The 23,227-nt window shown below is 39.0% G+C and overlaps 1 protein-coding gene across 2 annotated transcripts in view; it reads left to right on the plus strand.

The window, feature by feature from the left end:
* glra1 (glycine receptor, alpha 1) overlaps nucleotides 1–23,227 on the plus strand; it is a 144,027-nt gene that overhangs the window by 104,863 nt on the left and 15,937 nt on the right. For both annotated transcript variants that reach the window (XM_062425738.1, XM_062425737.1), the window contains 2 exons: nucleotides 7,381–7,595; nucleotides 16,579–16,725. In XM_062425738.1, coding sequence (XP_062281722.1) covers nucleotides 7,381–7,595; nucleotides 16,579–16,725 — 362 coding nt within the window. The remainder of the gene's footprint in view (nucleotides 1–7,380; nucleotides 7,596–16,578; nucleotides 16,726–23,227) is intronic.

Here is a 23,227-nt window from a genome sequence, read left to right on the forward strand (position 1 = left end):
TATCTATAATATACATAGTGCATATCTGGTTTTCACCCTTTTTATTGTAGTGAAAACTCTTCATACTAGATTTATAATAGTGTATTTTGTGTGTATCTGTCCTGCATCTTTATATCTATGGAGATTATATACCTGCAGTATAATGAGTTTACCTTCATTTTTATTTTTTCTATAAGCTCGTGAGCCCAAAACGTATTTCCACTCAGGTAAAATAAAGTATATTCTAACTTTTTTTTTATCTTATCTTAGTCTCCAGAATGCCGTCACTTTCCCCAAAGAAATGTCCTAATGCTTCCCAATATTATAATAATGATAATAGTTTCATAATTTACCTTCACTTCCAAGGTCTAAAACATGAATTGGCCACTAAGGTAGTATAAAAACACACAGAAAAATGTACCACACACACACACAAACACACACACACACACACACACACACACACACACACACACACACACAGTATGAAAGAAAGTATTGATTTTATGACACACACACACACACACACACACATGCACCATTATGCAGATGTGCACACACAAGACTATAAAGCCGTTTAGTACATGCTACTTCCAGAAACAGACAGAAGTGTGTGCCTCCTTACGTGCATAAACACACACAAACACACACACACACACACACATACTGCAGAGCTAAGTACAACACACAGACACACAAACAAACAAACACACACACACACACACACACACACACACACACACACACACACACACATATGCAGATGTGCACACACAAGACTAGAAGCCGTTTAGTACATGCTACTTCCAGAAACAGACAGAAGTGTGTGCCTCCTTACAAGCAGAAACACACACAAACACACACACATACTGCAGAGCTAAGTACAACGCACACACACACACACACACACACACACACACACACAGTGAGATAGGGGCCCGGCTGAATAATTTCAATCTTCTTATCAGATGGAAAATATGGACAGCACTTAAAACCTCTGAAGTGTATCACGGCTATAAATCAAGTCCAACCGCATCGACTCTCCTCTTCCTCCTCCTCCTCCTCTCCTCCTCCTCATGCTGTCATTTTCTCCTTCCCTCTTTCCTCCTGTCTTCTCATATCTTCCTCTCCACCTCATCCCTCTCTCCTCTCGCTCAACATCTCGTCCTCTTTCCCTCTCTCCTGTTTCCTCTCCTCCTCTTCCAGTTTCCTTCGTCTTTTTAAGGTTTAAGTCTAATTGATGAGGCTGCCTTCCATTGATCGTCTTTGATTAAATGGATCGTCGGCCATCTTGCTTTTTGGTTCTCTTGTGGTTTATTATGAGACCCGGCGCTCTCATTACATTACAGCGAGATACAGAGGGACATTTGTTACTGTTGCTGCTGCACTGCAGTGTAAATAAGCCCACTGCAGCATGTGTTAATTTAATTATCTCTGTTGCAGGATTTTTCTTTACTAACAATGTCATGAGCAGAAAATGACACCTTTGAACGTGTTACTGTATTTTCTGTAGAATAGTTATATTAACATTTTTAACACCTTTTTTTTTAAATCACACCGTAGCTTTTAACTTTTCTCTTAATAAAAAAAAAAGCATGTTCTTAACCATGAAATACAGATCCAAAGTAACTATTTATTCCTTATTAAAGTTGCCCAACATGTTAAATGTCAATGTGTGTAAGATATGAAAGCAAAGTCTCACCTGCTGAGTCATTATAGCTTCCTCTTGATTACCTTTACACTCCTGTTCAGATCAAATTTGACCCATTTTCAAAAGTTTTTATATCAGAAATATTGATTTAATTTGTGTAATTGCCTCAAAATGACATGGATGGTTCCATATTACAATCTTGGCAAGTAAAATGTATCATCGCTACTTTCATTGAATTATAGATGTTTATTAAAACAGGTGTGATTATGTGCTGCCATTAAAAAATGGTTTCAAAACTGTATCCTGACTAAACTTTGACGTATACTAGTCTGTTATAATCTGCCAATATAGTTTCCTCTGATCTTAAATTTAGTTAAGATAATAAATAAGATACATTTCTGCATTTTCTTTACTCAAAAATGAGGTATAATTTAATTTAAATGAGGCCTATTGACCATAATATCAAAAAATATGGTTAAAATCTGATAAATTGGAATGAAGCTGGCTAAAAAGGTCTAACACAGAATTGGGTGATAATGTTTACGTTTATGCTTTAAAAACAGTCAAACCAGACCTGAGAGGACAGGAAGGTTACATGTAAACTTAAAACTACCTTATGGTTTGATATTTCTTTCCAAATCTGTTCGGCACAAATGTCAGATATCCATCCAATAATCTCCTAAACAGACACAAAACATTATGAATAAGAACAGTGAGAAGAACTGAAAATCTGAGGCAGTAGCTGTTAAAGTCTCCGTCTGTTTGATTGACAGGTGAACGCTGCGAGATGAACAGAAAAGCAGCAAAGAGTGTCGAGCACCAAACATTTTTTAGTGCACTCTTGTTGATTTTTAACTACAAGACACATTATCGGATATCGAAGCATATTGTAGTAAAAGCAAGGAGCAAAGGTTTAAGGGGCAGGAGGAGGTGAAATTCCTCGCTCTCTTCCTCCTAATCCCTTCCTTTCTTCTTTCACGGCATCATGCTGCAAGCGTAAACATTCACAGTTACTTTCCCTTCACGGCCACACAAGGACTAACGCTGCTGCTGGCAGCCACAGATCAGACGCTCAACTGCAGCAACACAGTGTGTGTGTGTGTGTGTGTGTGTGTGTGTGTGTGTGTGTGTGTGTGTGTGTGTGTGTGTGTGCATGTGTGTGTGCTGTATACCAGCATGAGAGAGAAGTGCACTTAGGTTAAGATACTAAGTTAAACACCAGGAAAGCTTAAACTAACCAAATTTAGGTGTTTGTCTCCACAAAGGATCAAATATCCTTTAAAATAAAACTTCAAAAGCTTCAGCAATCACTCAACAATCCTGGAGAGACGCTTCATGAGGTATATCATGCAGGTATAATGAATGTATAATTGTGTTATCTCTTTAAAGGATAGGTGCACAATTTTTCTAGTCCATCATCTATTTTCTAGTATGTTCCCCAAAATATTTGCATGTTGCAGATTTACTGATTCTTGTCTGGTTACAACAATCTCACACCTTATTTTTTTGCTTGCTTCACACTTTTATGACATATGACGTATTCTGTCAACATATTCTCATGAAATAATCCTATTTGTCTATAATCCTATGAATATGCAGCAACACAAGCGATCAGTGCACCTGTGCAAACCCACTGAAGCGAGAACCTCAAGTAAAATGACATTCAGAGTCATTTAGTCGAAATGTAACATTTAAGGAAAATGCGTATTGATAACATTTATGTAGAGAAAGATGTGCATTATATTTTCATTTGCTTTGTTTAGTGACTATAGATCTGTGAGACTGGCCTCCCAAAAAAAAAAAAACAGCACAGCGCAGGTTGTACTGTCATTCGGCGATAAAAACCAATGTATAGTTAAGTTTGAGTGACAGACGCCATCTAGTGGCTGTTGTTAACATGACCACGAAGTAGCACAGTTCAAAAGTCGTGTATTAGTTGACGAATTACCTCATTGAAGGGACGAGCGGTGGACGGAGGCTTTAACCCAACAGTGGACTTTACCACAGGTCATGTTTACAACTGCAAAAAACTGGAACTATGATTGTCACTGAAGCTTAATATCTGTTTTTTATTGTAACCATGACGATTAGGGTTACCTAACTTTAAGGAAGCTGTGATTTTAACCCACACTACATGTTTCTCTAATCTTAACAAAATGATCATTTTAATCCAAACTATAATCTTTCCCTTTACTTAACCAAGTGTTTTTTGTGCCTAAACCCAACCAGACTTTAACCACAGCTTTGTCACATCATAAAAACATCATTATTGTTTAACAGTTTTGGAAAGCACAGACAAATGATGATGACCTGCAGATTAGAGCGCCCAGATTAGAAAAATGCTCCTTTGTGTAACTCTGGAGTCACATGATCAAATGACTTATTTGTTTAATTTGAATCTGGACGTGTTTGAACAATGATCAAGTTTCAAGTTTATTGTATTTATGTAGCACTTTAAAAAGCAAACAGACTTTATACCAAAGAGTTTCACCAATGCGGAATAACTATGCACATACAAGCATAAAAGGAGCAAAATTAAAATAGAACAAAGTTTAAGCATGCTTAAAAGCCAGAGAATAAAAGTGAGTCTTTAGTTGCATCTTAATGATCTCAATGATTAAAATCTGAACAGAGACACCTGACATTTATAACAGTCTGCTAGGATTTCTACGTCTGTTTGAATCTTATTTAAAGTCATCTAGTGCGCAGCTGACACAATAAACCTTTTTAATCCTCATATATATTTTAACCTCATTTACAGACTGTTAAATAACCTAATTTCTCTACAGTTCAATGACTCAGTGAGTATAAAAAAAGACTTTAGTGCCATTGTCTCTGTTTTAACTTCCTGTATGATCCTCTGAGCCACGTTTTGCAACAAGTATCCGACAGTATGAATCTCAAAAACACCATCTGTGTCTGCCTTCAAATATGCAACATGTTTGCCTTCATTTGATATTCAGTAAGCTCCGGCGTTTGTGCGTCTCTCGTTCCTCTCGTGATTTACACTTCGGCTGAGTGTGAAATGCTTGACGACAGATGACATTTTGACTCTTAAGCTGTCGAGTTCACCTTCAGTCTCTTTTCTATTCGGCTTCTCATCCTCCTTTTCACTGCCAGTCTAACATCTCCTCCCCTCTGTCTCTCACTTTTCTTCCTCGCTTCCCCCCCCCAGACGTCGCTCCGGATCATTCTTTTTAATTTTTAGATTGCCTCTTCATCTCCAGGTGTATTTTTATTTTTTGTGCAGAGGACATGAATGTGTCAGTGTTTGGATAATGTGTCCTTTCAGATGAAGATAATAGAGGAGTTCAGAAACACTCTTGGCTGCTAATGGATCTGCATGGCCTCAGGCAATGACTGATGAAAGAATATTTTTGCTTTTAAGTAGAGTTTAAACATCACCTGGCACATTATTCTATTTTATTTTATTTTATTTTATTTTTTCCTGGAACCCACTGATACTGAAAATAATTGGCCCGTGAATGTGTTTGAAGCTGTAAGTGTTACCAGCGTTCCCATGATACGATAATAATGACCTTTCAATGAGGGGGAAATGCAGAACATCAGAATAGATTTAAAATATAATAGATAAAATCTTCTTGAGTTTTGTTACGTTTTGATGCTGCTTTTACCTTTTTGCATTTATAAATCTTTAAGTTGAGAATTTATAGTTAAGACAAAAAACCTACCTGACATAATTACTGGATTTTTTTTAAAGTTTATTTCACTTTACAGAAATCCTGACTGACTGAACTTTTAACTGGACTAGATATATTTAAAGTTGATTAAACTCTCTATGCAAAAACACATAAAAATGTCCCAAATAGTATTCTCAAAACTCTCATTACAACACAAACGTGTACTAAATAGCTTGTTTATAGCGCTTCAATGATTAATCAATTGCCAGAATATTAATTGGCAGCTATTTTAATAAACATAACTTTAGTAATTTGTGAGGATTTGAAGCTTTTCTGTGTCATACATGATAATTAACTGAATATATTTTAGATTTTAGACTGTTCAGATAAAAAAGGACATTTGTAGATGTGAGCTCTAAATGTTCTGTCTATAAAATATCAGCAGATTAATTGATTGTTACAACTGAATAGGTGCATGAGATTTGATCATATGAACATCGATGCTGCCGGATTGTTATATAAGGCCTTTTTTCCCCTTTTCCCCAGTAGATTTCATTCATAAAAGTGTCATTAGAAATAAAATAATGACACTCTGCAGAGCTTCAAGTCCTGCTCCTGGTAGCCAGTAGTCCTATTAAGAGAATACAGTTCATATTAATATTAATACAGATGCTGATGATGTGTCATTGGATCAGCATCATGTTAAAAACAGAATAGTCTGACTTGAAGTTTGATGCTTAAACATCTTAATAAAGTAAAGTAGTTCATATCTTAGTTTGAAGCCAGTTAAGAGGAAGAGACTCCAAATTATATCCAATGCTAAACCTCCACAATAAAAGCTTTGCATGGCAGCTTGTTACAGTAAATAAAAGATGGTGCTCTGTTAGTAAAGAAGTGTTTCAGGTCTGTGATGGGACACAAGGTCTGACTCTCTATACATTCACCCTGACCTCCAACGCCATTACTCTCCGCCCCGCTACATAGAGGACACACTACTCTCTGCTTTGGCATTGAACGTTGGCACGAGGTGTAAATCGTGCGGTGTAGAAATGTCCAATATGGACGTAACTCCTGGGGATGGGCTGCCAGAGGACAGAATTTATAGTTAACAGATACAAGACTGCAGTGCGGAAGAAAGTGTGAGAGAAAATGATAAAATAAAATGTGTTATGTCCATTGCAGAAAAGTTAGATTATGGAAAGAAAACGTTGCATTTCAGCCTTTAACCTTTGTGTCGTCCTCCCGGGTCAAATTGACACTGTTCGTTTTGACGGTTCCTTCCTCCCTTCCTTCCATCCTTCCTCTCTCCTTTCCTTCTTTCTTCTTCCCGTCCTTCCTCCCTCCTTTCCTCCTTTCCCCCCTTCCTCCCTCCCTCCCTTCCTTCCTTCTTCCTTCCTTTTTTCCTCCCTCGTTCCTACCTTCCTTCCTTCCTCCCTCGCTTCCTTCCTTCTTCCTTCCTTCCTTCTTTCCTCCCTCCCTCCTACCTTCTTTCCTCCCTCCTTTCCTTCCTTCTTCCTCCCTTCCTTCCATCCTTCCTCCCTCCTTTCCTTCCTTCTTCCTCCCTTCTTCCTCCCCTTCCTTCCTTCTTCCTCCCTTCCTTCCATCCTCCCTCCCTCCTACCTTCCTCCCTCCTTTCCTTCTTTCTTCCTCCCTTCCTTCCTCCCTCCTTTCCTCCTTTCCTCCCTTCCTCCCTCCCTCCCTACCTCCCTCCCTTCCTTCCTTCTTCCTTCCTTCTTTCCTTCCTTCCTCCCTCATACCTTCCTTCCTCCCTCCTTTCCTTCTTTCTTCCTCCCTTCCTTTCCTCCTTTCCTCCCTTCCTCCCTCCCTCCCTTCCTTCCTTCTTCCTTCCTTCTTTCCTCCCTCCCTCCTACCTTCCTTCCTTCCTCCCTCCTTCCTTCTTCCTCCCTTCCTTCCTTCTTCCTCCCTTCATTCCATCCTTCCTCCCTCCTTTCCTTCCTTCTCCCTCCCTTCCTTCCTTGACTCGAGGACAACAGGAGGGTTAAAGACACCAACAACCTCTTTCTCTTCATAAACCAGATGATTGATTACTAAAAATGTCTTCTTTCTTCCTCCCCCTTTCCATCTACCCCCCCCCCCCCCTTCCTCCAGGTAAATTCACCTGTATCGAGGCTCGTTTCCACCTGGAGCGTCAGATGGGCTACTACCTGATCCAGATGTACATCCCGTCGCTGCTCATCGTCATCCTGTCCTGGGTTTCCTTCTGGATCAACATGGACGCTGCGCCGGCCCGGGTGGGTCTGGGCATCACCACCGTGCTGACCATGACCACGCAGAGCTCCGGTTCAAGAGCCTCCCTGCCCAAGGTGAGGACAAATCAAACGCACCTTTCAGTACAAGCTTTTGGGAGTAGGTGGCGCCTCATATGAAACTGTTGGATGTAAATTTTGTTGGATGGAAAATTATTTTTAGTGAATTGTGCTCAAAGAAAAATAGACGACAGAGAGGAATTAACCTTCGTGTCGTCCTCCCGGGTCAAATTGACCCTGTCTATTTTGACTGTTCCTTCTTTCCTCCCTTCCTTCCTTCCGTCTGTCCTTCCTCCCTCCCTCCTTCCCTCTTTATTTCTTTCCTCTCTCTTTCCCCCTTTCCTTCTTTCCTTCCCTTTCCATCCCCCTTTTTCCTTCCTTCTGTCCTTCCTTCCTTCCTTCCTTCTTCTCTCTTTCTTTCCTCCGTCCTTCTTTCCTTTCCTTCATCCCTTCCTTCTTTCCTTTCATCCCTTCCTTCCTTCCTTCCTTCCTTCCCTCCTTCCTTTCCTTCCTTCTTTCGTTCCTTCCTTCCTCCCTCCTTTCCTTCATCCTTTCCTTCCTTCTTCCTCCCTTCCATCCTTCCTTCCTCCCTCCTTTCCTTCCTTCTTCCTCCCTTCCTTCCTCCTTTCCTTCCTTCTTCCTCCCTTCCTTCCTTGACTCGAGGACAACAGGAGGGTTAAAAGAAAAATGATATAAAAAGAGGGGAGATAGAAATGTCGTTCTCATTGATAAATGTATATTTAAGTGGAGGGTAAAGGGTCAAAAAGAAGCAGGCAGAGGGAGAGATGAGAGAGAGAAATGATGGAGAAGAGAAGAATGAAAAAGAGATATTACCACAGGAAGTTCAAGGAGACAAAGATGAGAAAAATGACTTATTAAAAAAAAAACGAAATAAATCTTTTCCTGTGAGAGATTTTCAGATTAAGGAGAGAAGGGGGGAGGGTTGCGTGAGCTAGTAGGATTGTATAATTATGTCCAGGGAAACTGTAATCCTCAACACACACACACACATACACACACACACACACACTCTCATACACACACACTCGCTCCGTGTTTGTTGACATTAGGTGCTTCATGCGCTCTAAAAATTGAACAAGTGAACCGTGATTCCTCTGCAGTTCAGCTGTCACAATAATGATCACACAGCACAGCTGAGCTTAGGTGGGCATACTGCTCTGACACACACACACATATACCTCTGAATGTGTGTGTGTGTGTGTGTGATTGATAGCACACACACACACACACACACACACACACACACACACGGGCGGAGATGAGGAAAGTGGCTGTCATTAGAACAAGCTGTTAACATTAGCTTATAGATTATATAGATAAACAGAAAGGTGACGTTAGCTTCATTGGACAGCAGCTGTCATCATGACTCAACACGTCAACTCTGCCACACAGTTTTGTCATATTGAGGTTTTAAGCTTTAAAAAATGGCCTCGATCCCGCAGACATCACACATCACGTATGATAATGAGTTGTTTCGTTGGGTTGAGTCAGAGGGAAACTAACACAGCATGTCAGAGTTATTCACCTAGTCTGATAACATCTACGTCGTGCTCAGTGAGACTTTAGGAAGCCTTGGTTGTTGATGTTTTGGATAACAGAGGTCTCTAGTTCTTCCTGCCAGATCGGCTTTGAACATATTATAGGTTGCGACGCTGTGATTGGTCAGATGTCAAAATAGTTTGACATGTTTCTCGGCCCGGTCATCCAGGTGCACGATCAGCTGATCTGACACGAGCACCTTGAAAAAGACATAAACATGTTTGACATGTGTTAAATGAATAGTTAATAGTTTAACCCTCCTGTTGTCCTCGAGTCAAGGAAGGAAGTGAGGAAGAAGGAAGGAAAGGAGGGAGGAAGGAAGGAAGGGAGGAAGAAGGAAGGGAGGAAGGAAGAACGAAGGAAAGGAGGGAGGAAGGAAGGAGGGAAAGAAGGAAGGAATGGAGGAAAGAAGGAAGGAAGGAAGGAAGGAAGGACGGTAGGAGGGAGGGAGGAAGGAAAGAAGAAGGGAGGAAGGAAGGAAAGAAGGACAGAGGAAAGAAGGAAGGGAGGAAGGTAGGGGGGAGGAAAAAAGAGAGAAGGAGGGAGGGAGGAAAGGAGGAAAGAAGGAGGGAGGGAGGAAGGAAGGACAGAAGGAAGGAAGAAAGGGGGATGGAAGAAGGAAAGAAGGAAGGGAGGAAATAGAGAGGAAGGAAAGAAAGAGAGAAGGAGGGAGGAGGAAGGACAGACGGAAGGAAGGAAGGGAGGAAAGAAGGAACAGTCAAAACAGACGGGGATAGATAGTAGTTATGAGGATTTCTTTTTATGATGTAGCAGTGAAGACTGATGGCTCTAATGGTTATACAATAAACCTCACAGCTCCATAAAGTTCTGCTCATTTTACCTTTACATACAAAATAACATTTACATCATTATTGCTATGTTATATTTTCATGTCTTAGGTCAAATAGGACATGATATTGTGTGATAGGAGATGTTTTTTCTCCATAAATACAAAATACACTTTCAATAAAATAACATTTAACCACCAAAAAGAGATGCAAAAATGACTCAAAAGAGACTTAAATTGACTAAAGAAACCTAATTGCTACCAAAAAGAGATGAAAAAATTACTAAAAACAACTAGTTGCCATAGTAACTATGAGATGGAGTGACTAAATAGACTCAAAACTACCAAAAAGAGACATTTCCATCATTATTGCTATGTTATATTTTCATGTCTTAGGTAAAATAGGACATGATATTGTGTGATAGGAGATGTTTAGTGGTGTAAAAGCTAAAAAATACACTCTCTCTGCTCTCTGAAACATGAATCAAGGTTTAATCATATTTATTGATCAGTCAGATCGACTATTGATGCTTTCTAAACACATCTGTGGTTCAACAATTGGTATAGACACTTTATAATCTTTACTTTGCATTACTTTACGTTGTTAATCTTTATATTAAAAATGGATCATGTGACTACTTTGACTTCTAGTGATAAACCCAAACTCTGCAGGTCTCCTCAGCTCTGCAGAGAGTTTCAACATCTGTCAGCTCACAGTTTTGGGTTTCATGGTCCACAATTTCCCCATTTAGTTTCCCTCTCACCAGTCTCATCACCAGTGTTCCCAGCAGCTGTTTCCAGCCAACGAGCTCTGATAAACTCTCTGTCACTACTCACGCAGCAACAAGCAACACACAGACAGAGACAGATAGCTGGGGAAGGAAGGGGAACATCTTGCAGCTAACAGCTAGCAGCAGTTGGTGGACACCAAACGAGAGATAAAATGAGAATAAAAAATGGACGTACGTTTGCTGGGTGGGCAGAGACATTTATAAAGATGAATGATAATGATGCTCTGTGTCTGCTGGAGGTGTAAAAAGGCTAAAAGCTTAGCCACATGAACTCTAAACAGGTGATAATATGTCAGTGTTGAGGTTACAGCTTCTTGCCCCAAGTGGTCGGAACAACATTTGTTTTTTTAAATTTAAAATGTAAAAAAACCTTAATTAATATTTTAGGTATATTACTAATTTCAGTTCAACTGTGCACCATACATATATACATTTTTCACTTTAAATCTGTGCAATAGCAATATTAACTCAGGTATAATAGCATTCAACACCAATATTACTCTTATACATAATATTACTATTATTTTACTACTATTGTTTTTATTACTTTTGTACTTGTTATTTATTGTTCTTTATTCTTTTGTATTGATGCTCTTCTATTTTTATTATGAACTTTGCTGCTGCAATAATGTATTTTTCTTTATTAGTCCCCATCATGGGACTAATTAATAAATATCTTATCTTATTAAGATTGTTGGCAAAGAACAATTGTTGATAAAACTATTACAGTGCTGAAAATGAACCTCATGAAGAGAGAAAATGATTCTGGTTAATTGTCAACACATTAACCCTTTCATGCATGAATTTTTTTTTTTTTTTTTTTCATTTTTCTTTAGGTTTGAAAAAAAAATATTGGAACTTATTTTTTTCTTTCACCAAATGATATACTATTACATTATAATAACAACAACCAAAAACATTACTGCAGGTTTAGTTGTGATGTATGCGATGACGCACTAGTGTCCACTGTGGTGGCTGAAAGTGTAACTATACCATCAAAATCCTTTCATACATAAGAAAACAGCTTTTGAATAGCTGTCCACTAAAGTAACCACTATGCATGAAAAGGTTAAGGATAAAACCTATAAATTAAATATTAAATATTTCTACAATTAGTTTTGTTTGTGTGGAAAATGTTGGTTTAAGAACAGTCTCGCTCATCAGTGATGCAGGAGATGAATCAACAGTCAGTAAACAAGCAGTGTGTCTCTCACCTGCAGAGTATCAACACATTAGTATGACATTAAAAAGATACACAAGTTATTATCAATAACACACTGTAGCATGTAGGTTTTTGAAAGAGTAGATTATAACAAGCTTTATTTTGGGTAAATAAAACACTAAAACTGGGTCAGAGCAATCTCTTGTCTTGAGGGGATTTCTGGATCACATTAAACCAGTATTGAGTTTGTGCTTTAATAACCTACTTTAGGTACATTTGTGATTTTTAGTTTAAATCTATCAGCCTCCATCAGTTATTTGCTCATTTTTACCAAATAGTGAACCAGTCAGCTGATCAGTGGTCCAGTCTCTGGCTGGCTGCGTCTCTCCACTCTGTTCTTTTTTTTTTTTCTTTTTTTTTTTACATTGTCCTGTGAAGCGTGAGCGCAGTAACGCCACCTCAGCTGCAGCTCTGCAGGCCGCCGCTGGTCACTTTGACTGTCAGAAGCTTTCAATCTCAGTCTGGACAAAGCCGGGCACGGAGGAGTCGGCCTGGATTGGCCTGGACCAACTGTAGGAGGGTTTGGTTTTAGCTCAGCTCGCCCAATGCCAGGAAAGATCTATAGGTTAAATTAAACACCATTTTTATATACAGTAGCTCTAAGATTTTAACAACATTGCAGTTTTCAAATACAGTGTGTAGTTTTTGGCTTTCTTCTGCCACATTTTCAACTTTTAAGACCTTTTAAATGCTCATTAATATCAAACATTAGACGTCTTTAACCAGTAAAATGAATAACAACCATATTCTAGTTTATTCCTGATTTTAAACAATGCTACATAAAGTTATAAACCTTTTAAATTGGCAGTAAAGTAAAACAAAGACAGCAGGAAATAAACAGTTTAGAGACATGATGTCCAACAATTTGTCGCACTCGCTCTACCTCCCTCTGCTTCATTTACTTCACTTACTGGTTTACTTTCCCAGAAAGCCTTTCAACCATCCCCAGAGCAGGATGCTATTTGTACTGAATGCTGAAGTTGTTGTTTTTTTTCTTCCATTTTCCAGTTTCTTGGTTTCACATAGTTTAACACAGACCAGGAATAGCTTAATTTGATGAGTTTTTTTTGCAGTTTGAGAGCAGAAATTGGACTGCATCCTCATTTTTTATGCATTTTGAAACCAATTTTTCATTAAAAAAAAGCTAAAATAATAGTGGTGTAAAAGAAGATTAGGCTCTATTTTGTATGCAAAAGCTGTCAAAAGTCTTGTTTTTGAGGTTTATTTAACATCTCATACAAAAAAACAATGCCCTAAATTCCTATCATTTAATTCCTGAAGTAATCTGATTAAATATCATCATATATTTCACATTTAAATTGGTGTAATTATAGAATCTGCTTTGTTTTTTTCCTCTGCTCGTGTGTCTCTCTGCCTGGATGACCGTCAAACCGAGTGAACCAGTTGACCGTTTAGGCTTCAGCGGCTCTCAGAAGCTCTCGCTGGGGGGGAGGGGGGGGGGGGGGAGAAATCAGTCAGTGGGGCATTCAAAGATAAATGTTTTCATAAGCATCAGACTCTGAGCAAACAAGCACGACTTACAAGAAGGCCGAGCTTCGTGCGTGTGTTTGTGAAAGTGATCTAAAGTCACAGTTTAATTGGATTTTAAATGGCTGATTGTAGGTTTTCTCTCCCTGTGACAGAACAGAGATCCCCCCCCTCCCAACCCCCCCTCTCAGGCTGCACGGTGTAATTGCGTGCAGGGATGGAGAGTTGTAATGACAGGCCAGGGTGAATGCACTTGAATAATGGTACTTGGCGGGCAGATAGCAATCAGACAATGATCCGACCAGACTTCATTTAGCCCTTATTATCTGGACAGTCCTCAGCCTGTCCATCTTGCTTCACACCGACGTCTTTGTATGTAAAAGCTGCTGACATGCAGCCGGCTTTGTCTGCAGATTTTATCTCGTTCTGTGGCTGATTGTCCACACGGTTTTCTGTTTAACTTAATAATATACAAATATAACATCTTTAAAAACTGGGATTTAAGTTCTGAATAACTCTGGAAAGTTGTAATGCTTGGACACAGTTACACCGGGTCGTTCTCTCTGTGCTGCTCCACCACAACATGTGTTACATTAAAGAGCATTTCAGTAGAAGATCTCAAAGATGGAGACAGTGTTTTATGTACTTTTCCTTCTTAGTTTTTCACTTCAAATCTGAAATTAAAACCTGCAACAATCTGCAGGTTTCCCTTCTAAATGAATGAGTAATGTTTTCAACTTTTTAAATCAACTTTAAAGCACTTTTAACTACATTAACGTGTACGAAAGGTGGTATATAAATCAAAGTCTGATTGATTTGATTGATTGATATTGTCACCAACACAATACTGTAGGTGCATTTTAACTGGTATAGCTTTGAGTTCTGTATTAACACCTAAATAAGTACTTTTCTACTGTGGTTACGCCAACATACTTAACTATTTAATGCTCAATATATACAGTAAAATGTGAAAATGTTAAGTCAGATGCACACAGATATTTTATTACACTTAATTGCACTTGCATGTGAAACATACAAGAGATGATTTTACTATATTTTAGCCTAAAATAAGTTATATTTGGAATATTTATATATTATATTTTCTACAGTGGTTGCTATGCACTTATCCATTCCCTGCTCTATTCCCAAGTTAACTTCATCGTCCAGTACTTGTCCCATACTTTACTTCTTTCTCTCTCAATAAGCACTTATACATATGAATATATAGTAATATATGAAGTCAGATGTACAAGTGTTTTATGCATTATTACACTTTATTGATGTATCACAATTGCAACACACTACAACATGAAGTGGAAAGTGCATCTTGATGTGTTTTGTGCTGTTGTATACAGTACATGTTTTACTATAATTAAGCCAAAAAATTGGACATTAAATGGGTTTTAAATGGGTTTACAGATAGCCATAATTATTTATTAACCTTTATTTCTGAAGGGAGGGACAACTGAGAGCATTTTCTTTTCTCCAAAGCTGCCCTAAATACAGAATATACAGAAAATACCAAAAAAATGTTGCAATGTATTAATTCAAAGTAACAAACAACACGATTTGCAGCAGATATAAAAACAGAAAAACATTCAAAGACATCAACGTCATTTATAGAAAACACATCATTTAAATTCCCACTGAACCAAATCATGATGCTTTCTGCTTTAAGTGTCAGCAGAATATTTTTGACAAATCTTTTTATCAAATTAGTAATTCATGAATCAAATTTTAATTGCTAATTAATGCACTTGATATATTTATTTAACTTCACATTTCCATACTGCTGAATTTTTTAATTTGTTCCCTTTGATTACAAAGTTTTGCTGTCAAGTTGCTAAACTGAAATAAATGTTCTCCTTGACTTCTCAGCCCTCGGATTGAATCATGTTTGTACTATATATTTATATATTTATGCTATATATTTAATAATGTATATGAGTGTGAAGGGGTTGGAGGAGGGGGGGGGGGGGGGCTGCAAATCCCCAGAATTGTTAAAATAACCTGTCATGATGAATATTTCAGTAGTACCTGTCTTATCTCCTGGAGATGCCGTACACTTATTCCAGCGCTTCTCTCGTTCCTGTTGTCATTTTTTGTTACAGTGTCCAGAGCCTCTCGTTAGACTTCTTCTATTTCTTCCACGGGGGTGAATCTTGTCCCTTTCAGTCCCAATTTTAGTTTCAGTGGCCTCTGGGAATTATTTGGATCCCTCCCTTACATACACAATCATCTTTAAACAGATAGAATAATATTATTTTGACAACTTTTTCTTTTTCATTTTAACCCTTACATACTATTCAGGGTCTAATTTGACCCAGTTTTACATGTGAGAGAAGAAAACACACTTTAAAAAAGCCAGAAATGTAATAACTTATCCTCATGTGACCCAGAATATACAAAAAATTTAAATATTTCAACTTTTAAAAAACATATGTGTTAAGTGTTTGACTGATATTTACTCAAAAATATTCAAAAACTCTTTATTCTCATTTAATATAATACATTGAAATCATCTCCTGTGTTATGGAACATTGGACACATACACGGTCGCCCATAAAGTTGGAATAAAATAATTTTAACCTCTTTCCATGAAATGATTGTGACAATGTGATTTATTCTTGATAGATAAAGTGTAAATATTCTCAAAATTGTATTGATCAATCTCATTATACCTGGTCAAAGGTGATTACTGATGTGTATAAATAGAAAATAAAAAGAGGAATGTGTCCGAAAACAAAATTATTCCAACTTTATGGGCGACCGTGTATATAGTGTGATTGTAAATGTTTCCTCTCCGTCAACAAAAGGCATAAAAACTGAAGAATAAACTCTTTAAGGATTAATCACCAATTTATCAAAGACTGATGAATGTCAGTTGTGGATCAGAAATGATGTATAGAGACTAATAATAATGAGGAAGTATTATGAACAGTATGTAAGTATAAATCACTTAATTTGGGGAATAATAGAAACACATTCAGCTCACAGATTAGTGTATGGAAACTACTTAGGCGGCAATTCGTCCTCACCTTACTCCTGCCAGACTTTATATGAAAAGCTTCTTGTATTTTCCCTCTTCACAGTCTTTGTCCAAACATCATGGATCTTTGGAGACAACACTTCCTCTAAACCCAGCCACTAATCTAGCCCTTCCCTACTACTCTCTTCCTCTCTCTCCTGCAGGTGTCCTACGTAAAAGCCATCGACATCTGGATGGCTGTCTGTCTGCTGTTTGTGTTCTCGGCCCTTCTGGAGTACGCTGCCGTCAACTTCATCGCCCGCCAACACAAGGAGCTGCTGCGCTTCAGACGGAGGCGACGACACATGAAGGTAAACACTCTCACATCACATCTGGGATACAATCAGATATATACTTTCACATCTGCATTAGTCTTGTTTTTTTTTGGTTGATGCATCAACAGAGACGTCAGGTGAACTGAAGAGTTAGAGATGAGAAAACACCTGATAGCACAGAATGAAACAAGCTGCTTTTACTTTTTAACCTTCGTGTCGTCCTCCCGGGTCAAATTGACCCCGTCTGTTTTGACTGTTCCTTCTTTCCTCCCTTCCTCCCTTCCTTCCTTCCGTCCTTCGTCCCTCCCTCCTTCTCTCTTTCTTTCTTTCCTTACTCTCTCTTTCCTCCCTTCCTTCTTTCCTTCCTTCCTCTTTTCCTTTCTCCCTCCTACCCTCCTTCCTTCTTTCCTCCCTCCCTCTTACCTTCCTTCCTTCTTTCCTCACTCCGTCCTACCTTCCTTCTTTCCTTTCCTCCCTTCCTTCCTTCCTCCTTCCTCCCTCCCTCCTTTCCTTCCTTCTTTCTTCCTCCCTTCCTTCCTTCCTTCCTCCTTTTGTTCCTTCTTCCTCCCTTCCTTCCTTCCTTCCTTCTTCCTTCCTCCCTCCCTCCTTTCCTTCTTTCTTCCTCCCTTCCTTCCTTCCTTCTTCCTTCCTCCCTCCCTCCTTTCCTTCCTTCTTCCTCCCTTCCTTCCTTCCTTGACTCGAGGACAACAGGAGGGTTAAAGAGTGAAATATGACTAATAGATTTGATAAAGAGTCATTTAGATGTTAAACTTGAATAATAACTCATTTTTGTCTCATAACTCTTCATTTTTCCTGATCCCTTGATCTCTCATATCAGCCATTTACATTTTCTCCTGTAGCTGTGGAAGAGTTCAGTAAGTAAGGATGTAAAAGGCTCATTTTTTAAGAGGCAGTAGCTTCATACTGAGGGTGTTTTTGGGGAAAAGTTAAAGGCATTAATGTTCCCAAACCAGACAAGCTCAGTTTTCCAAAGGTGAAACACAAACAGTCCAATATTAGTTTGGTCCAAACATGAGCGTCAACATCGGTCACACTCACAGTCTCCAAACAGCCGAACAGAAGAGAAACAAATACTGTGAAAACCTAAATGTGTTGGGGGGGTTTTAAAGGGGGGATGAGTAGTGGTGCTGTTATAGTGAAAATCCTCCGCCGCCGAGCTTTTAACAGAATCAAACAATTTAAGTTGTTGTGGTTGTCGGGACGACGGCTGGCACTGAAAACACCGGAATGCTGTTTGGATAAAAGTCCCTCCTCTCCTCTCCTCTCTCTCCTCCCTCTCTCTCTCTCTCTCTCCTCTCCTCTCCTCTCCTCTCCTCTCCTCTCCTCTCCTCTCCTCTCCTCTCCTCTCTCTTTCCTCTTTCCTCTCTCTCTCTCTCTCTCTCTCTCTCTCTCTTCTCTCTCTCTCTCTCTCTCTCTCTCTCTCCTCTCCCTCCTCTCTCCTCTCCTCTCTCTCCTCTCCTCTCCTCTCCTCTCTCGCTCCTCTCCTCTCTCTCTCTCTCCTCTCCTCTCCTCTCCTTCCTCTCTCTCCTCTCTCTCCTCCTCTCTCCTCTCCTCTCCCCTCCTCTCCTCTCCTTCCTCTCCTCTCCTCTCCTCTCCTCTCTCTCCTCTCCTCTCCTCTCTCTCTCCTCTTGTCTCCTCTCCTCTCTCTCTCCTCTTGTCTCCTCTCCTCTCCTCTCCTCTCCTCTCCTCTCCTCTCCTCTCCTCTCTCTCCTCTCCTGTCCTCTCTCTCCTCTCCTCTCCTCTCCTCTCCTCTCCTCTCCTCTCCTCTCCTCTCCTCTCCTCTCCTCTCCTCTCCTCTCTCCTCTTCCTCTCCTCTCCTCTCCTCTCCTCTCTCTCTCTTTTTCTCTCTCTCTCTCATCCATCCTCCGGCCTGCTTGAAAAATTCAGCTGGTGTTTGATATTAGCTTTTGCACGGCGCTCATCACCAGGCAGAACAACACGGGGCATCAATGTTTCATGGGCGGAGCGTCGAGCATGATTAAAGGCTGAGCTGCAGAACAAACACAGATGAGGCTCATAATGGATTCACAGTGTAGAAAGGCAAGAGAAAAAAACAAAAAAACAAGAAGGGAAACTTTTCCCTCGGCTCTGAAACTTTTGTTTGTGGAAATGCTTCATTTACAGGAAACAGTCTTTCTGTTTCTGTCACTACAGCTTGTCTCTTAGTTTATTATTTTGTTCATTTTAAAATCAACATCCTGTCAAAGCCACCTTGAAAAATGAAAAAAAAAAACACTTTTACCACAAAATAATGTAAAACCTATTTTCTTTAAAGTCGAGGTTCATTTTTGAGCTTAGAAACAAACAATTCAGAAAACAAAAGTCCATTTAGTACCTGTTCCTGTTCTCAAATCACATGATCTTCTTCACCTGAGTTTTCCCAGTTGTCATGGAAATGTAGATGCTCAAAATGTCCCTGAAAACTTTAATGATTTCTCGCCCATGTTGGCTTAAAAGTCTAGGTTCAAAGTTCATCCCTGATTTTAGAAATAGATCATGTAATATGATTGAAAGCTCCAGAGAAAGCTACTAAATGGACCCTGTGATAAAAGTATGTTGTTAAGAACTTTGGTCCTTAAAGTGTCCAAAAAATACAAGTAAAAGTAAAATTGAACACCTAAATTCAAATGAGATGAAAATCATGTAATATGACCAAAAGTCCATACAGGTGCTAAATGGACCTAATTTTAAATGATTTTTAGTGAAACCAAGTGGCTCAAAATGTCTAACACAACCATTGAAAATAACGGTATAGGACATAAATAGGTGTGTCAATGTAATCTGTGTCTCTGTATAAAAAAAGCAGCATTTTAACACGATAAACACACAATAGTTTGGACATTGCTGTGAAGTTGAGAGCCAATAACAAAACACCAGACATTTACTTATGGACCTAATGGTGAAATTGTTTTCTATACTATATTTAAATGATTTTTAGTGAAACTTTGATGAATCAAGTGGCTCAAAATGTCTAATACATCTCTGATAATAACAGTATAGGACATACATAGGTGTGTGTCAATGTAATATGTGTCTCTATGAAAAACAACATGTTTAAAATGATTAATTTGGTCCATATTGAAGGAGAAAAAAAGCAGCATTTTAACACGATCAACACATTTTGACATTGCTGTGAAGTCAACAGCCTTAAAACCACCTCATATATTTTTATATTAACTGTCTCCAAACCTTAAAAGATTGATTTTGATGAAATAAAGAAGAAGTGGAGAGCAGAAAATATGTCAATTTTATTTAATAACTTAAAGCAGCTTTGGATATATTTATTTTTGAGAAAAAAAAAGACAAAGCACAATCTCAGTTTTCCCTGGAGGAATGTTAAGATGTATCACAGGGTTCGGTTGTTTTTTTTCTTCCCTCGGTTCTCTACTTTCCTTCTTTTGTATTTTGTGTTTGAAGCATTTAATCAATCAATTCTATCTGTCCGGCTGGATTTATCAGTCGCTGGCTGCTGTATTGAATAAGGAGTAAAGCTGTCAGCCCTGCGGGGGAATATTGAAGTGCTGTTTGAATGCGAAACTGGTGGTTTGTGTGCTTGTGTGGGTGAAGGGCATAAAAAAAAAAAAAGAAAAAGAAAAAATGCAAACACCCACAAGAAAACCAACAGTGAGCCTGCAGTGAAACAATCAGTACAAGTCCTCGATTTGTGACTGTGTGCGTGTGTGTGTGTGTGTGTGTATGTGTGTGTGTGTGTGTGTGTGTGTGACATTGCATACACTCAGCGAACATGCATGAGTGCCTTCACGAGTGCTGTCGTGCGGTTTGGTGTTGTAGGGCATGTGTTCTTGCCTGCCATGTCTGGAGCTGCTTGATTGAGTTTTGACACGTTTTAGTGTGTGTGAACAACGTCCCCGAGTTTCCGTATTTATGAGGACCTTCGTGTCCCCGCAACGCCGGGGAGGTGACGGAGGTGACGAAGGTGCTGCGATGTGCGGACACTTCGCAAACTCTGGATTAGAGTTTAGGTGGGAATGATTGAATTAAGGTCAGGATTAGGCTGGAGTTAGAGCTTAAAGTTGTCTTCAGAACTGGGGAGATTATTTTCGTTTTTGATTATTTTCTTTTATTTATCAATAAAATGTCAGAAATTTGTGGAAAATTCCCAGATGACCACATTTAAATGATCAGCAAACGAATAATACCCAAAGATATTAAATCAAACAATAATTTAAAACAAATAAAAGCTGTAAATCATCATAATTTGAGAAGCTGGAACCAAAGAATAAATGACTTAAATGTTTAATCAGTTGGAATAGGAGACTTTTATTCTTGGTTTGGTCCAGTTTAAAGCACAGCAGGGAAGCAGAGATTCACATTTAGCTTTGTTGGATTAACAGACTCATGATAACGTTTCATCCCTAAAGAGATGCTGGGCTGAAGATACAGTTAAAACCATTGTGATCCAGACTTCAGAAGACACATGAAGATGCCGACAATGAAGTGAAACTGATCCAAAATGATTCTCGAAATAGTGAAATTAGATGAATTGAACTTTTAAGGTAACAGGTATTACTCATATTCAGTCCAGATTGTGATCTTAATCTAGCTCTCTTGATCATTGGTTGGCTTCTGACCTTTTCTTTCTTTTTTTTATTAAACTTATTTTTATTGTTTGTTTTTTTTCAAACATAGAAAAAAAAACATCCAACATTAAAAAAGAAAAACTGATAAAACAGGTTACTAGTAAAAGTAAAAGTCTTATTCCATTGAGATGAGTTAAAGATGCTGAGATAGATACAGAACAATAAGTAAGTGCTCTGCTATGATTAATGTTTATGATTTCTAAAGTATGCTTCCTCCTTTAGATTTTTTTCATTTTAGTCATGTTTATAGGCTTGAAGAAAGAGGTAAAAGTTTCAAGTATATTCAAAGAAAATAAACACAAAGAAAAGTCCTCTTCTTCTCCCATCTGCACTGTGGCGTCGTCAAGATATCAAAGTGCTCAGGTGACATTAGAGCCAGCGGTAAATCACCAAAGAGCTGCAGAGATCGGCTCATCAGATCATGCAGCTGAGGTGACCAGCTGTCTCACCCGGCCAGAAGCTTTCGGTTTGGCTCAAAATCTCCGCTCGCTGCTGCACCCTCACCGGGCGTTCACAGCACGAGATTCATGAGCCCTGCCAGCCCTCCACCAGCCACCAGCCACCAGCAGGGGGCACTGTGCTCGCTTGCTGCCAGCTCTCCACCAGCAGGGGGCCAGGTCACTCAAGCAGCGCTGCAGACGTCAGGTTCGGCTGGGGCCAATATCAAGTTTGTAGTAGAGCCGTGAACTTGACTTGAGGATAATGAAATATACATTCTTCATGTTGCCAGACTTCCCTTCTATCTCTGAAACTTTCCTCCATATGTCACTTTTTAGTTTATGTCGCGGTAAACAATGACAAATCATCCACCTCTGGGAAAATGGAGACGGCAATGATCAATTTCTCCTCTATTGTCAGAATGGAGCAGATGTTCGCTTGAAACTTTATTACACTGGTTGCTGTGGGAAGAAAATTAAATCCTGATCTGCTATTGGTTGCTGCTTCAGTGTCAGTGTCGCTGCTAATCTGCATGAAGTTGAACTCTGCTCAACTTTAACTTGTCGCTCTCGGCGCTGGCATCGCGCTGCTCGCTGCTGCCAAGGCGTCTGAAGCTCTTCATCGCCAACTTTCATTGAAAGTGAACGACTGCCAGCTGTTTTCATCTCTTATGAATCTTTGGGTGTGAGTTTACAGTTAATGACACGAGGCAGCGATGCTTCTTCTTCCTCTCATGTTGGACTGAGGGCAGACTGGTGGCTGCAATGACTCACTATCGCCCCCTGAGGTACGAAGTGGTATTACAAGACAGGATAGACCAGGGCTAAATGATTTTTTTATTTTTTTATTTTAACCCTTAAACAGGTAACGTGCACCAGGAGATTATCAAGTCTTTAACACCTTGTTAGGAACATGATTAGTTAAGGTGGTTGTTCATTTGTATGTGCCTTGAATTAGTATAATTGAAGCTTGTAGTAGACCTATATTTTGATAGAAAACATTTAATTGCTTACCATTATGACTTTTTTTTTATACCTTAATAGGGGCAACGTATCCTGGTGGAGATACAACTCATGAAATCCAAATTATATTAAAAACATTTATGGAAATGTTCTACTAGGTGCAAATGAGATGAGAAAGTAGTAACATAAAATTATGTTTTTTACATCTAATGTTCCACTCCTGCGGAGTCAATAAAACCCATAAGGGCTTATCATGTGACCCTCCTATTGTAAGACATTCATCATAAAAACTAAGAAATACAGACTAATGCATACAACGGCTAAACAAAAACATAAAAAACTAAGTTATTTCTGTTTTCTATCTCTAATTGTAGGTAATTTTTGGATGTTTTGGACTAGAAATCTTACATATTGCACCTTTAACCTCATTTCAGTCTCAGTCAATAAAAGCATAGTAGAGAGGAGGAGTGAGGCAATCGAAATATATTAAATAAAAAATATATAAATCCTTAATCC

Source organism: Scomber scombrus, chromosome 9, assembly GCF_963691925.1.
Source record: "Scomber scombrus chromosome 9, fScoSco1.1, whole genome shotgun sequence".
Taxonomy (NCBI): Eukaryota; Metazoa; Chordata; class Actinopteri; order Scombriformes; family Scombridae; genus Scomber; species Scomber scombrus.